Below are 15,267 nucleotides of genomic sequence, written 5' to 3'. Positions count from 1 at the left end.
GTTGATGTGTCTGTTCATTACAGTAGGGCGTAGACCATTGCCTGCCAGAGTTCCCCTAGAAACCGTATCTGCTCAGTATTTTCACTAGTGACCCGGATACTGGTATACGAAATGTGCCTATTAAACATATGCACAACAAGAAGCAGAGAAGGGCTGCAAGCATGCTGGAGGACTGGAAGAGAATTCAAAATGAACTTGACAAACTGGAAAATGACACTGGAAGAACAGGACAAAATTCAGTGAAGATGTACACAAAGTATTACACCTAATCAAGAATAATCTACCGGACAAATTTAAGCTGGAGAGCAACTGGCTAGGAATTTGGCAGAATCGATCTGTGAACTATGGCAGATCACAAGCTGAATATAAGTCCGCAATGTCATATGGCCGCAGGAAAGACAAACACCGTAATGGGACATATAAATAAGAGTGCTGTCCTCAAGACATCTGAAGGAATCCTTATGCTTAACTCAGCAGTGAAGCTCCAGCAGGAATACTCCATCCATTTTCAAGACAAGGATCACTCAGAAAGACCAGAGTTAGACAGCAAAACCGACCAGTGAAAACGTGACCTTTGTGAAACAACGGAAAGAACTGGGCTTGGATGAAAAAAGAGAAAAGTGGGTGGCAGGAAGAGTGGAACACAGAGCTTCCCTGCTGCTGCTCTTCTTCATATTCATGGTGAAACAAGAAATGCAGGCCCTAAACAGCAAGAAGAGAGATGTAGGTTAGACTTCAAGGGGGCAATAACAATACGAACCACTAGAATCAACTATGGCCTAGCACTGTGGAGTCTCCTCACTGCAGACCTTCATGAACAGGTTACCTATCTGCCAGGAAAAATGTAGGCACACCTTGAGGACACAGGAACGGACAAGCTGATCTCTTGATCCTCCTCCCAACCCTCCACGGCTGTCAGCTGTTACTGTTTTGTGTGCTGGAGGTATGGCACCTCTACATGCATAGTCCATACTACTTATTTACTCTAACATGTTTTACAGACGTATTCTTCTTCCATTTCAATACAGCCTGGTTCACTTCCCTATACATTTCATCTGAGAGGAGCAGTTCCCACAACCACTGCCATTTGAAAGTTGGGTTTGCAACTAATTGCTATTCTTGAAAGTATAATTTTGTCTGTGTGTGCCTAAGGGCTTTAAATAAAAAATCATCACATAATTTGTAGCTTGATTCTACTACGTTGTAAAACCAGATTCTCATCTTCCTTTATTTTACAACAATATAGGAAGATTATTATTAGATTGCCTTTATAACCAGAACCCATCTGGCACACACTTTTCTTCATCAAACTCCTTATAAAAGCTCATATTTAGCAGTGTTTTGCTCTGCTCTCCCTCCCTCCCTGCTCCCATTTTTAACTGCACTGACAAGAGTACCACTAAGTATGAAGTAATTAGCCATGACATACCTTTTGTAGTCTCTAATATGTGCTGTTTTCCTGTTTTTGTGGCCTGTGAGCATTTGCAAGAATGTTGTTTTGGTACTTACATTTTCTAAAGATCTGTCTGTCTGATGGATATTGCTCTGACCCCACAAAGCCTGCTGAAACAATCTGTAGACCATTCTCTCTGGACTGCAGGCTTTGGGAGGGTTGCCTTCACTCATTGCCTTTCTTATGCAGTTATATTTCTTCCTCAGCTCTCAAATGTACTTTTTCTGCCATAAATAGGAAAGAATTCAATTTTCCTTGGTATATCTTTGTAACTCCACTACATCCGCATGTGTGTGTAACTTGGAGCACACTTAGCTTTTATTCCTTTAATATAGTCATCTTTAGTACTTAAGACTTTATTAAACATCTATTCTAGGTATTAAATTTTGGTAGGAGTTCACTCTATTTCAGTGTTGTGACCATACAGGCTCTTAATGGGCCTCCCTCATGTATTAACTCTCTATTTTATCACTCTTGGGTGAGTGGACGTTTCTGCACACAGAGGCCGACCATCCTGCTTTTTTGAGACCATCCATGTAAGATGTTCGAAATTATGGTAGCAATCTCCTCTCTTTGCTAAGGCAACCTTACTTTAGGCTCTCTGTCTTTGTTTAAGCCCCCTTTTCTCTCAGCTGCAATGCTTTTTTCTAGTCTTCCAATTTCAGCTGCTTAATTTGCAAGATTTCCTTTTGCCTTCCATCAGGAATAGATTTGTAAACTGGAAAACAGCCACTCTTCCCACTCTTTCTCATCAATTGATCTTGTTATACAACATCATCTCCCTGCCACCACTGGGACCTCAGTTTTGAAAAGAACCAATATTTAATAACTCTTTCTGTGATTTGCTGGCTTTAAATCTGTAAACTCCTGATTAAACTCATCTTTCAGCATATCGCATCTTCATTTATTATGCATCTAAAAAACTAAATCCATATAACAAACAGTGGCTCCTGGGCAGCTTCTCAAACTTAGCACATGCAGGTGTCTCTTTGTAAACAGCGCGTACTCCTTACGGGGCAGTCTGTCACCTGCCGAAGGTGACAGAAGGTGGGGACTAGGCCACTAGCCCCTGGAAGAGATCAGAAGGAAAGTATTCTTCCAGTACTTGAAGAGGAAAGATGGGACTGGGAAAAGTGCTGACCCATCCTCAGCCCCTGCCTAGAATTAAGGGGGAAAAAAGGAGCAGGGGAATCTAAAGTTTCCTTCTATATTAATTAATGCAGCATCTCTTCTCCTTGTTCAAGCCACAGAAAGGATATCTGCACCTCTTCCATTTGTCCATCTCCTTGGGGGTATAGGCTGTTTGCTTCTCTCTTTCCCTCCTGCACCCTCAAGGAAAGCTCCCTGCCTGAAGAAGGAGCCCCTGGCTCTTAACAGCAGCAGAGAAACTGATGCAGCACCAATTTCTACCAGAGCACAGACCTTGAAAACCTTCCTAATTTTGAAGCCCACATTTGAAACAAGAAGAAACTCATCTGCCCACCCCCAGTTATTGAAGCTCCCTTTACTTTGTCGATATAAATGAAGAAGTGCGGAGAAAAAGTTTAAGTTATTAGCTCAAGAGCACAAAGGGCTTCAGCGTTGAAGCCAGGATTAGCATTCCCAGCTTCTCAGCTGCTTCACAAGTCATCCCTCTGTAAGCTGGTGTTTCTTTCCCCAGTCTATCAAGAATATTTTAGCACCAAACCACAAATTTATATCCAGTGAGAAGCTGTGTTTACAAGAAACAAGGAAAACCATGGGAACCAAGATGACATATCAGTATACTATAATTTTCATGGTTGTTTCAAAAGAAAGCTTCCTTCTTTCACTGAATAGTAACAAATCTCCACTCTATCAGCACAGTCATAATATTTCTGCCAATTGTACAAAACGCAACACAGACTATATGTTTTAATACATCCTTCAGCAGCTTCCATGCAGACAGCCAACAGAGGAAGAAACTTTCCCAAAAGTCAGTGACAGACACTTTGCTTTATGAGAAAGGTATGTTCAGTGCAACTGCTTAGAGACAGATGCAATTTTATGCAATGACATAAAATATGTCACCCAGGAACTGCTGGGTGGCAGGGAATGTCCCATATTGCTCCACCTAGTGCGTAGCTTAGAGCAATCCCATGGCTGCTTTGCATTATCCTACCTTATCACAGCCCTGGAGGGATGGCTGGGCCCTGGCTTTCCTGAGAGACCCAGGCAAGAACAGCAGGGGAGCACTCTTCACGTGAGACAAGGATTCACTTGCTAGAGAAACTACTAACTGCACATCAAGGACAGAAATTCTTGAAATACATGGGGAAAGAAAAAAAAATAAAATCGATACATTTAAACCACGACTTCAGATATTTATGCTATTCTTTAGCCCAGTCAAACAGAGGAGGCCTTGGGAATTATTCCTTTGTAGCTTAAACTGATGCTTCACTGTGTTTGTTCCCTTGGCTTTAATGCAGTTGTGATTATGTCACACAAAATACATTATCAGTAGCTAAGTACCATAGCCTCAAGTCATGGTAAAGGCTTTTAACGGGCCTTAAATGGAGACTGATTTGAAGGTCAGCTCAAGCAGGCCCTACTGTCCAAATCAGTAAGCTTCACGCCGCGGCACTAGCTACAGCGATCAAACTCTCAGACATCCAGTAGGACATCCTGCCCACTTGCCTCAGTAGATACGGGGATCTTGCGTGCTTTCATTCTAGTCCTACGGGGAAAGGAGTCTTCCAACAGAAACTGAATACTGGCTGATACAATGAAAAGCCTAAGTCACTGCTCTTCGCTTTTCCAAACCATAGATGAAGGAAATGAATGACAGTCTCACTAGACTGACTGTTAGAATTTAAACATCTATGAAGAACAACCAAAATTCTATATCTACTATACATTTTATATTGGTAATGGTAAAGAAAAGACAAGATAAATGAGCAGCCCTCTGGAACACATACAGAAAACAAGAACCAGAACACAGACCCTGTGAAAATACAGAGTAACAGCAGCTTCTTTTCCTTTTGTGCCGTATCTCCTTAAAGTCCTTTGAAAACTCCTCTTTTCAATAAGCAGAGAAGCTGAAGCTTCAAGATGACGGAGAAGTGCAACAAGAGATGGAGACCACACAGAGAATTCAAGAGCAACAGGAGGCTACCAGAAGCTGTGAGCTGCAGGAGAACCCAGTCGCTCGCTAGCAGGCGATCTCTAGGCCTCCTTTAATGTACCTTTTTTATCCATCTATTCCTGACTGGTGCAGTCATTCAGCTAGGCTTTGTGGCTTTCCTGATGTCACCATGGTAATGAAAATGGACTCAGAGGTACTTTGAGCCTCAGTGAGATATTATTTTACTGAAAGACCACATGAGCACCAAAAAAGGGAGGGCTAAATTCTAGCACCAGGGACGCACCAAATAACAAAAACTGAGAGAAGAGGTGTTGTCTGATGTTTAAGAATCACAGCCTTCTGTGTCTACTGTCTTGCCTCCGCTGACCAACTTAATTCACCTTTCAGCATCATCTCTCCACCCACACAACCCAAGTATTGCCAACCCTTAACTGTCTTATTCCTAAAGTATCCTACTGTCTCCCTTCCTCTCAGACCTTCTTGCATCTCCACTCATTCAAAACTGATAGCCTGGCTGGTAAGAACAATACCCTCAAACCCCCCCCCCCCCCCTCTTTTCCTTCATCATGCAGTCAGGTACATTTTCAGAATCCTCCTATTTTGCAATTTCTTATATATAATTTCATTAACTTTTATCTAGAATATTGTAATTCCTTTATTTGGCTGGGTCAATAGTACTGGGTCAGTTCACTGAGTCAGCTGTAGTAGAACTTCGATTTAGTTTTTTGCACTGTCTCCTTAAAGGTATGCTCTCAAACTTAATTTAACCAGAAATACTATGCTTAATGCGCTACACTGTTTTTTTATCTATTTCAAATTATTTATGAATGTGTGCTTTTATGAGATTTGCAATTACCATCTTCAAGGAAAAGTAAACACAGCTTTGCTCTTACTGACACATTCAGCTTTATTCACTGTATTTCAGCTTACCTAGAAGAGATGCTACCTGCAAAAGCAAAGTTAAACTACCCAGCCATGGCTGCTACAATATGCAGACATTAAGCATGGGAAGTCCTGTCTCTAACAGAGAATTCTGCTTACTGGTTGTCTCTCTTTTAGCGTTTTGATACTGTAGCCAGCTAAGAGAATGTCTTTCACCATCTTACAGTCAAGTATAGATTTGTTAATTATTTCAGATTGTCTCAAATAATAAACACTGGATGCCTTTCTCAAGGATTGTTTTGAGCTCCCTGTTATGGGTCAAGTAACTCCCACTTTTTCAAATCTATGCAAAAAGCCCATTACAGACAAATCCTACTCATCAGTCCTGCCTCTTCCTACCTTGCTTTCTCTAAAATGTAACTGCCATATTCCTCTTTACCTGTCACTGTTAAGCAATATACTCTACATGCAATGATGGATAAGCTCCACAGAAAAGGATACAAGTTTTTCTATTTCTTAAGAAATATAATTATTTTATGTATGCTTTGACCCATATATTTAAATGTTAAACCGCATATGATCAGAACACAGACGGTCTAATTATCTTAAACACACTGAACTCCAAATTCTTAAATTATTCGTCCTATTTAGCAACCTGATAGAAGCCGCAGAAGGATAGGGCAGGAACAGAAGAAAGATCCACTGCAAATGCCAGGATGTCCACCTAGTATTAATGAACACGCTAACACGGAGACACCACTTGCAGACAATTTTGCTAGGAATAATCAGAAACTTAGAACTGGCCGTCCTAAAAAGACACTCGCAAAAGGAAACTCTGTATAAGACTTCTTGCAAACGCATAAGACCTCTTAACTGTGGAACAGTCAAGCTCTGAGCTCTGCATCGGAGGGACAGAATGACACCTAGTACTAAGCCCTCCAACCCCAAATATGTACAGGAAGCTCTATGAACTACCTTTGCATAAGCCCACTGCCGGCTTCTTAAAAGTTGGCAACAGCCAGAAGCCTAGGAACAACCATCAGCCTAGTTCACCTTATTACTAAAGTTTTCTTTCTCACACAGGCAGCAGTTAACAGCCTTATACCTGTCTTTTTGCATTCTCCCTATCTGCGTAACTAGCAGTATTGACTCCCTTCACATATGCCCTCTTCTCATCCGTATACCTAGTAAAGTATTTTCCAGTTGTTCATTATTCATGGCCTCTATTTTCTCTCACTCCTATCTGTACACCTGATCAGTAATGTATCTATTATTAATATGTCATAGGTGTGTACACGGTGCTTCACTGACACACAAGAAGACAACAACAGCTTACTACATCCTTTCCTTAATCCAACAGCAGATTTGGATGTGCAAGGGATAAAAAAGCTGGCCCTAAGTTTGCCAGCTGGTCTGGCAAAAGACAAAAGGGGAAGAAGTGAATCCTCTGATCAGCTAATTGCTACTTATTTCAGCCCTCTAAAGGCCCAGACAGGAATACACAAAAACACCTTGTGTGAAAGATGTGCATCAGAGAAAAACAAAATGTACTGGTGCAAAAAACTTTGCTCTTGTATTCCTTCATCTCCTAAAAATGGCACTTTCAAGGTGTGGATTCAAACTGAAAGCTCCCTCCTGAATTTCTGTCCCTCTGAATGGGAACAGCCTTACCTACGTGCCCAGGCGCTCCACGAGGGAAGCTGGGACTCAGCCTTGCTAAACATCTGCCTCCATATACACCACGCATCGTACTGCCGCAGTCTGGCTTCCCTTATGTAAATTATTTACATTAGTAAATTGTGCAACGGTCTCATTCAGGTGTGTAATAACTGGGAACGGTGGAGATACACGCTTCAAACTTTTCAGTCAGTGATACAACACAGATAGCAACTGGATATGCGTCACTTTGATCCGGTTGATGTAAAAGGCCCACTGTATAAACGCAGCTGCAATTTTGCGAATCTCATGTATGAAACGAAGCCTCCTGTACCTGCAAATGCTTGTTCCTAAAGTGTGAATTCACGTAGCATAAACTACTGTCCAGAAAAATCATGCCTGGATGTTCGTACACACGCATGTGACAGGACTGTTTATTTTTCAGCCGTTCAACTTGCTATGCCCTACATATGTGATTCACATTTCGAGGCTAAACGTCAGGGAAGCCCAGCACAGCGTGGCAGCAGATGTGTCAGGAAAGGGCGCTCTCATGACATTTTTCGAGAGCAGCAGTGCCTCGGTGCAGCCGCGGAGGATTTTCCAGCGTGACTGGACTCTGCCAGAGCCAGGTGCTTCCCCACTCGCGGCTCCCGGATCCGTCCGGACCCGAGCACCTTCCCGCGGACCGGCTCCCGCACCTCGCCGCCTCCAGGTGTTTCCCAGCCGCGCATCTGGGGCCCCGCGGCGACCAGGTGCCGCCCGGCGGGGCGCCAGGGCGACCGGCCCCGCCGCACCCGGCAGCGCCCGCCCCGCCGAGCCGCCCCGCGCCCCGCCGGCCGGGAGGGGGGCGGCGGCAGCCGGACCCCAGAGCCGCCGCCGCGCCCCGCCGCGCCGCTCCGCCTCCCCCGCGGCCCAGAGCGCGGCGAGGAGCCGCGGGGCGCTGCCACGTCCCGGCCGCGCGGGACCGACGCGCGTTCAGCTCGGGCCGTCCCGGGGCGGCGGGGCGCAAAGTTCAGCCGCCGCCGCCCCCCCGCCCCCTCCGCGGCCGCGGCGCCCCGCTACCTGCCCCGCGGCCGCCGCGCCGGGCCGGGCCGGGCCGCGGCGCTGGCGGCGGCGGGGCCCGCGGCGGGGGCGCCGTGCCGGAGCCGCCGGCGGCGCTGGCCGCGCGGCGGGCTGCGCGCACGTCTCGGTAAGGCGGGTTACCTGTCCTATATTGACGTATCCGTACTTGCTAGCTATCCTGTTGGCCTCCGGGAGCCCCCCAGCGATCCGCACAGCCCAGTGGTTGGTGTAGAGGCGCGTCCTGCAGGCGGGCAGCAGGAACCCCAGCACCAGGGTGAGCAGGCACAGCAGGTCGCCGCCGCCGCCGCCGCCGCGGCGCTTCCAGCCCATCTCGGCCGCCGCCGCCGGGCGCAGCCCCCGCAAAACTTCGCCTTCCTTCTTCCGCGGCTCCGCTCCTCGCCTCCCGGCGGCACCGGCGGCCGAGTTACCCCGAGGAGGAAACGAGGAAGAGCTTGGAATAGTGCATTGAACCGCCTGGGGGCTAAGTTATCGGGGCCGGGAATAACAGTTACTGTCGGCAGTGGTGATGACCGCGCTCCCCTCCTCCCTCCGCTCCTCGGGGATTAAGTAACTTGCTTGGAAAGCTGCTCGCACAGTTCCCGAGCTCCAGCCTTCTCCCTCTCGCCCCAGCTACATGGAAAGTCTTCTCTCCGCGAGGAGGGAGGCTTCCTCCTCTTCCCTCTCTGCGCTTCCCTCCTCTCTCAGCTGCCCCCTCCTAACCACCGCCTGCCTCCTCTTCCTCTTCTGTGTTTTCCTCGCCCGCTCGCTCTCTCCCCGTCTCGCCCGGAGTCCAGCGGCAGCGCAGCGGCAGGCGGTGTGTGAGTGTTGGCAGCTGAGCGCCTCACTCCAGTCAGCCCCGGTCACCTCCCTCTCCCCTCCCTCCCGCCCGCGCTCCCTCCCTCGCTCCCGCCCGGCGGCGCGGAGGGCGAGGGGAAATGGCCTCCGCGCCGCCGCCCCGCGCCGCGGGGGGCGCCGCCACGCGCGCGCCCGGCCCTCCCGCCGCCGCCGCCGCCGCCGCCGCCGCCGGGCCCGGCATGGCACGGCACGGCACGGCACGGCACGGCGCGGCGAGGCCTGCGGCCCCCGGCGGCGCCGGGCCGCCCCGGCGGCGGGGGGCGCGGGAGGACACGCACGCCGCCGCGGAGGACCGCCCGCGGCCCCCGCCGCCCTTGGGGCCTGCCCGCGGGCGCGGCCGGGTGGTGGTGGGCGGTGGGGCGAGGGCCGCGCGTGGGCCAAGGCCGCCGCGGTGCCCGGCGTTTCGGGGCCCCGCCGTCGGCCCCGGCTGCTCGTCGCTGGGCCGACGCCACTCCCGCCGCCGCACCGGGAAGCCCAGGCGGCCACCCAGCACGTTGCCCTGCGGAATAAGCGGTTGTCCGGGCGGCCTCACAGAGGCCTTGAGCAGCGGGCGCGATGGGGCGGGAGAGCTGGACGAGCTTGGTGGAAGCGAGCTGGTGACCGCGTCAGCCCGCCTCCAGACTTAAGTTAGAGTCACCACGGTGGCCTTGAACACACTGTGTCTACGCTTCATTATCCAAAAAATACATTATACAAAAATCTAGCAGAGGCACTGCGAGGTTTCCCTACTACGTGTGACGGGATCTGGACGTGAGAAGGATCTGGACTGTTAACATTTCAAAACATTACTTTTTCCTCTGAGAAGCCTAAGGTGTCCTGCAGAACCAGGCAGCCATCATTCGCCTTATCAGGTTGACCTGAAATATGAGAGGTTAAATGTTTTACAGAAAGTCCCACGGGAACGTGGAGTGCCTGTTCCCCTCCCCCCAAGACCAATGCTCCTACCAGTAGAAGTGCTCTTCTCGTAATAAAATTAAAGTAGAAATAGCAAAATGCAAGCAACCTAAGCCATACACCCTACATTTAACTCTTCTCTGCATCAAGCTCATTCATTCCCCCCCCAAACATCAATATCATATTAAGAGCCAACATCTTCCCATATCTTCTGATTCTTTTTAAAGGGGAAAAACGGGAAAATCCACTCTGTACTTTCTTGTTTGTTCTAGGTTTCCAAAAATTCACTTGCCAGCTATTAGTTTTTCCCTTTGTATTTTTCCCTGTAGTTTGCATTATCATGTACTGAATGTATTACAACATAGTATTTACCTCTGTTCGTAGTTTCAAGACCTCCACATGGCTTACCTTCACCAGGAATTTCACAGGTAACGGCTCACTCTTTGACAAATACAGGACGTGATCCTTCTGCTGCAAGCATCGTCAACGCTCTTACTGGATTCAGTAGGAGCAATGTTAGGCCCAGAAGGTTACATCTTGCAGCTAGTATTCATAAATCTACATTCATTGAATATGACATTAAATCTCCTCTAGCAATTAGCCTTCCTTATTGATTGGTTCAACGGTAATTACACAAGTCAGCTCTCCTCCTATATCTGGAATGTTTAAAGTATATTTGATCATGAGTGGCCACCTTACTAAAGTACATAGCAATCGATGGGTCACAAAACCTGAACCTTTTGCAGTTTTGGGTTATTTTTTTGAAGAGGATAAATTAAAGTTCTATGTTCTGATCTTTCCTCAGTGAATTTTTGCTCTTGTATTGACTGCCTCGTTTCCTGCTATAGATGCATGTGTATGTTTTGGGGGGGGGTTGACACAAGAGGCACAAACTGTAAGCAGAGAATAAAATCGTGCTGTTGCATATTTCATTATCTACTTCCAACTTTGCTTATGTGACACCACATTTTATGCAGAGGCACCAAAGACGCTAGGAATTGGTAGACATGATAAATACACCATTTTCCTCTGGATATGTGGGTCCGAGCATCTGTTCAAAATGCCTCATTGTATCTTATAGCCTAACAAAAAGGTTGCCAAAGCTACGCTGTACCTGAAAACAGCCTCTGAAAAAGAAGGAACTTACCCCACCGGGGCATTTTGTCTATGAGCAAAGAGTCCTCCTTGCCGAGCCCATTGGGGACTGGCAATCACAGCTAATGTGGGGGAGCTCTGCACTTGAGCTGGCTTGAAGGTGAACCCAAAATTGCAAAGATTTTCTGAGTACATCATCACAGCCACATCCGTACGGGGGACTGCACTCCTTCCCCAAAAGAGTGAGAGCTCCTGCATTCCTAACCCATGTCTTGCACTAATTTAAGCTGCTGTTTTCAAACCGGGCTGAGGGGTAAGGAGGCTGGGCACCAGCCAAGTGCTGAGAGAGTGCTGGAGGACTATCAGCAGTGGTGTCTTTTCTCCAGCATACCAGCAGTATGTGAGTTACAGACCACATACAGTTAGTAGCTGGGCTTGCCTCTGTGGGAGGCCAGACTCAGGGGAAGATGTTTTCATCTGTGAGCAAGGGCACTAAATTGGTCTTTTTCATCACTGTCGTCACAACCTGTGCCTTTTATCTCGTTTCTTTTCCTCATTCTCACCCCTCTGCTATGATCAATATCTGACTGACTGCTCAAAATGCAAGTTTCTGTGTGCCTCTGTCTTGCCCTTTTCTTATTGGTGCCAGTCGCTAAATCCCACCTCTATTGTTCGTTCCAAATGACTCTGATATAGTGCCTGACCTCCATCTCTGTTCTCACTTTCCTCCTATTTGGTCTAATTGCCTCTGCACTCGCTATTTTGCCTACCTCTTGAATCTCTCCTTCTCTCTCTGGTCCTTCCCCTTTTTCTGAAAATTCCTCCGGCTCACTGGCTCTGGCAGCCTCTCAGCTGGGCTGTGGTTCGTTTCAACTCTCCAGCCCTTTTCTGTTTGACTTTTGCAGACCAGTGCTCCAGAGATGTGTTATGCGCTCTGGGGGCATAATTAAGGAGGAAGCCACAGAAGGCAGATCTATTTGAAGTGAGCAGCAGCCCTAAGCCCTACAAGAAGTCCTATGAGCAGACGTGTTGGGCCCTGAAGACCTTCCAGAACAGAGGACATTTTCAGAAGGAACTGGGGGGTACGTGTTCAGCAGATCTGGGAATGGAAAAGTCTGAAGCAGAGTAGATGAAAGAATACTCTTCAGGGAAGAGAAGAGAGGGCTTCAAAGGGTGAAGGTGGTGTCGGGGGTCATCTAAGCTTTGCGATAGCCTCAGAAGCATGGATGTTTTTGGAATCGAAAGGAACATTCGGATTTCCAGGGTTTCAAACATCACCAGTTTTTGTGAACAGTGCTGTGAGGTCACTTGACACCAGCCATCTTACAACTCAATTTGCTGATACACAGTTCTTTAATCTGCAGTTTTCCGTGCTGCAGGCTTGCCTCTGATTTTATTTATTTTCAACTGCAGCTGCTTTTAAGAAGAATAAAAAAATTTTTTCTTTTAATAAAATACTGGTTTTGCCCATGATCAGTAATATTAACAGCTTTTTCCCTTGCAAGCATCAGTAACCTTATGCTTTGAAATGGAGTGTGATCCGTGTACTGGGCACATGACTTTGCTGTTTTCATGAAAAGCCACCTATATATGACCAAATTTTGAGTGACAGTTTTCATATTACAATAGATACTTTTTTGAGTTCAGCAGCTAATATCTGAAGATTATTCACCCTCGCTGGGCAAGCCTCTCACTGCTCCTAGCGCGTTGACTGTATGCACAGGGGCTATCGCAATCCAGAGCAAAGCATGACTTTTATCCAGCAGTTGCTGTTCCCACTTCTTGTCCGTCAGTGCAGGAGTGAGCACTATAATTGACAGAAGTCTTTAATGACCCTTCTGGCAATGCAAAGGAGCCAAGCCTCCTGCCTTGCATGCAGAGGAGACAAGAAACAGAGGGGATGAAGAGAGAAAGTACTTGACTGGGACAAGGAGTCTGGGACAGGAGAAAGGAACAGAAAGAAATTGGGACGGGGATTTGGCAGAGCAGTCCTCCGCATGGGGTGTGCTCCAGGCCAAGCACTGTTCCCTGGCAATTTAATGTCTGAAAGGCAGAAGTTCAGTGGTTCATGTAAGGAAATAAAGGCCAGGATCCTGGGTGGGGACAAGAGTGAAACACTGGCTGTTGGTAATGAAGAGAGAGAATTTGGGTCTGGACCTTGGAATAAGGTGTGAGTCAGGGCTTTTGCTGGTCACTGATAACAGGACTGATACTGTTGTTATATGATCACCAGAAACCTGCCTCATTCGATTAAAATGTGGATTTTGTTTTGTTTTTACAAAAATGGCTTCACTGCGTATTTTTTCATTCTGTTTACCCTCTGTTTTCTCACACCCTATTTTGATTGTGTCCATTGCCTTTTTTGATCGGTTCAGCCCCCATCTCATTTTAGTTCTGCTCTTATTGGTGGGTGTAATTTCAAAAGATGCTAGCTGTGTTGCCAAAACTATCTGAAGAGGCTCCCACTGTTTGTACTCATGCCTGTGCCTGCACCTCTGTGTTTGCCACCTTCCTATTTGTGCAGATGCAGCTCTTTGATTGGGATGAACTCTCAACTGTGTCATTAAAGTCGTCTTAAATGACATTTTTTTTCTTTCTTTTCTTTTCTTTTCTTTTCTTTTCTTTTTTTTTTTTTAATTTCAGGGATCTGGTTGACAGTGCAGATCATGCAGATCTGCAAATACCTTTGCTAACTTCACTGGCAAACCATAGTGCATAGCCAAGATAAATGGCTAAGGCATGGAAAGAAATGAAAGATGGAGAAAGCAGGAATTTTTTTCAGCTGGCTTCACGGCCTGATCCAGCATCCTGTGGCACTAAATCCTGAGCTCTTTTCAGAATAACAATGGCACATTTTCCCTCTCCAACTTCTGATTGGATTGTAAAGTTTCAATTATATAATCTCAAATACACTCAGAAAGTAGGCATCAAAATGACATTTCAAGTGTATGTCTATGAATTTTAGTTATGGAAATTCTCTTGGTCCTCTTTGGTATGATGGTGGAAAGATCATTTATCTGAAATGACTCATCTGGGTGAATTCATCCACGTGGAAGAAGAGGGTTTTTTTCCCCCCCCCAAGTTCACTTGAGTTAACATTCCAGTTAACTTGTTTCTCAATCATCCCCTGAGTCAGAATTATTATAGCTACACTTTTTCTGTAGAACTGACTCAGCTGTACTGCAAGTAGGTTTAGGATTTTCCTGTCTTATCATAGTATCATAAAAAACAGCAAATGTAAGAGTGCTATTTATTTCACTGTTCTCTTTTTAGGTCAGTATGTTGTTGTTATTGTATGGCTGAGATCATATTCTTGCTAAAAAGTTCTTTGCCTACTATTTTTTACTAATGTTTATAATTTGGAAATTGGAGTAGAATCCTACTTGCCGCTAGACCAAATTATAAACATTAGTAAAAAATACTAGGCAAGCATACTTAGCTGAAGAGAGAAAACATAATCCTTCTTGTAGCTTCCAGCCCAGCCCACCTTCGTTTCCTGAGCTCTATCTGGGCTAGTCCCATTTGTGCCCAGACCCAGGCAGACATTATCACAGACCCTTTGCTTGGAGAGCTGGCATTCAGGCGCCTCACAGCAAGCTTCTCTACCTTCCTTATATGTGGGATTGTTCTCTCAGTTCTTGTTCCCTTACGTTTGTTGAGGTGCTACCATGAGACTTTCTTTGGCTCAATATCCTGAAGATATCCTAAGAAAAATGCCAGACAAACTAATATGCCTAAGAAACTAAGTATATGATTATGCTCAATCTTCCTTGTCCTGTTCTTATTGTGCAAGGAAGTAGAAGTCATGTCTTTAACCTGTAAAAGAATTTGAGCACCCTTGCCATTGAATAATGTGTAGAAATAATAGTTTTAGAGCATTCCTTTTAACTCGGGAATCTCCAGTAGTCCCAGTACAACTCTTGTGAATTACATTCCTGACATTTCTTTGCGCAGAACTTGTTGAAAACAATTGTTTGGCCTTAAAATGAAAAAGAGCTTATTCACTACAGTCTGTGTTTAAGAAAAGTTATGAACTGAAAATGATGAATTTGTTAATGGGGAAAGAATACCTCTATCATTTATGAAATATGGCAAGTTTTTGCACTGCCTGTATTCCAGACAAGGGGAAAATTAAGAACAAGTATTTTAAGAGGTATAACCTCTAGTTGTTGGTGGTTGAATAAGAAATATTTCTGTAATAAAGCTTTTTTCAGGGAATACAGAAACAAATCTGTGGAACATCCTTTTCTCCCAAGATACCATTCAC

At 46.3% G+C, this 15,267-nt stretch overlaps 1 protein-coding gene across 1 annotated transcript in view; it reads right to left on the bottom strand.

Annotated features, from left to right (window-relative positions):
- Window positions 1–9,069, bottom strand: part of LOC135325100 (proprotein convertase subtilisin/kexin type 5-like) — a 249,339-nt gene extending 240,270 nt beyond the window's left edge. The window contains exon 1 of the mRNA XM_064502600.1: window positions 8,298–9,069. Within this exon, the coding sequence (XP_064358670.1) occupies window positions 8,298–8,486 (189 nt within the window). The 5' untranslated portion in view covers window positions 8,487–9,069. The remainder of the gene's footprint in view (window positions 1–8,297) is intronic.
- Window positions 9,070–15,267: the final 6,198 nt, after the last annotated feature.

Source organism: Dromaius novaehollandiae, chromosome Z (assembly GCF_036370855.1).
Source record: "Dromaius novaehollandiae isolate bDroNov1 chromosome Z, bDroNov1.hap1, whole genome shotgun sequence".
Classification (NCBI taxonomy): Eukaryota; Metazoa; Chordata; class Aves; order Casuariiformes; family Dromaiidae; genus Dromaius; species Dromaius novaehollandiae.
This window is presented reverse-complemented; position numbering and strand designations above follow the sequence as displayed.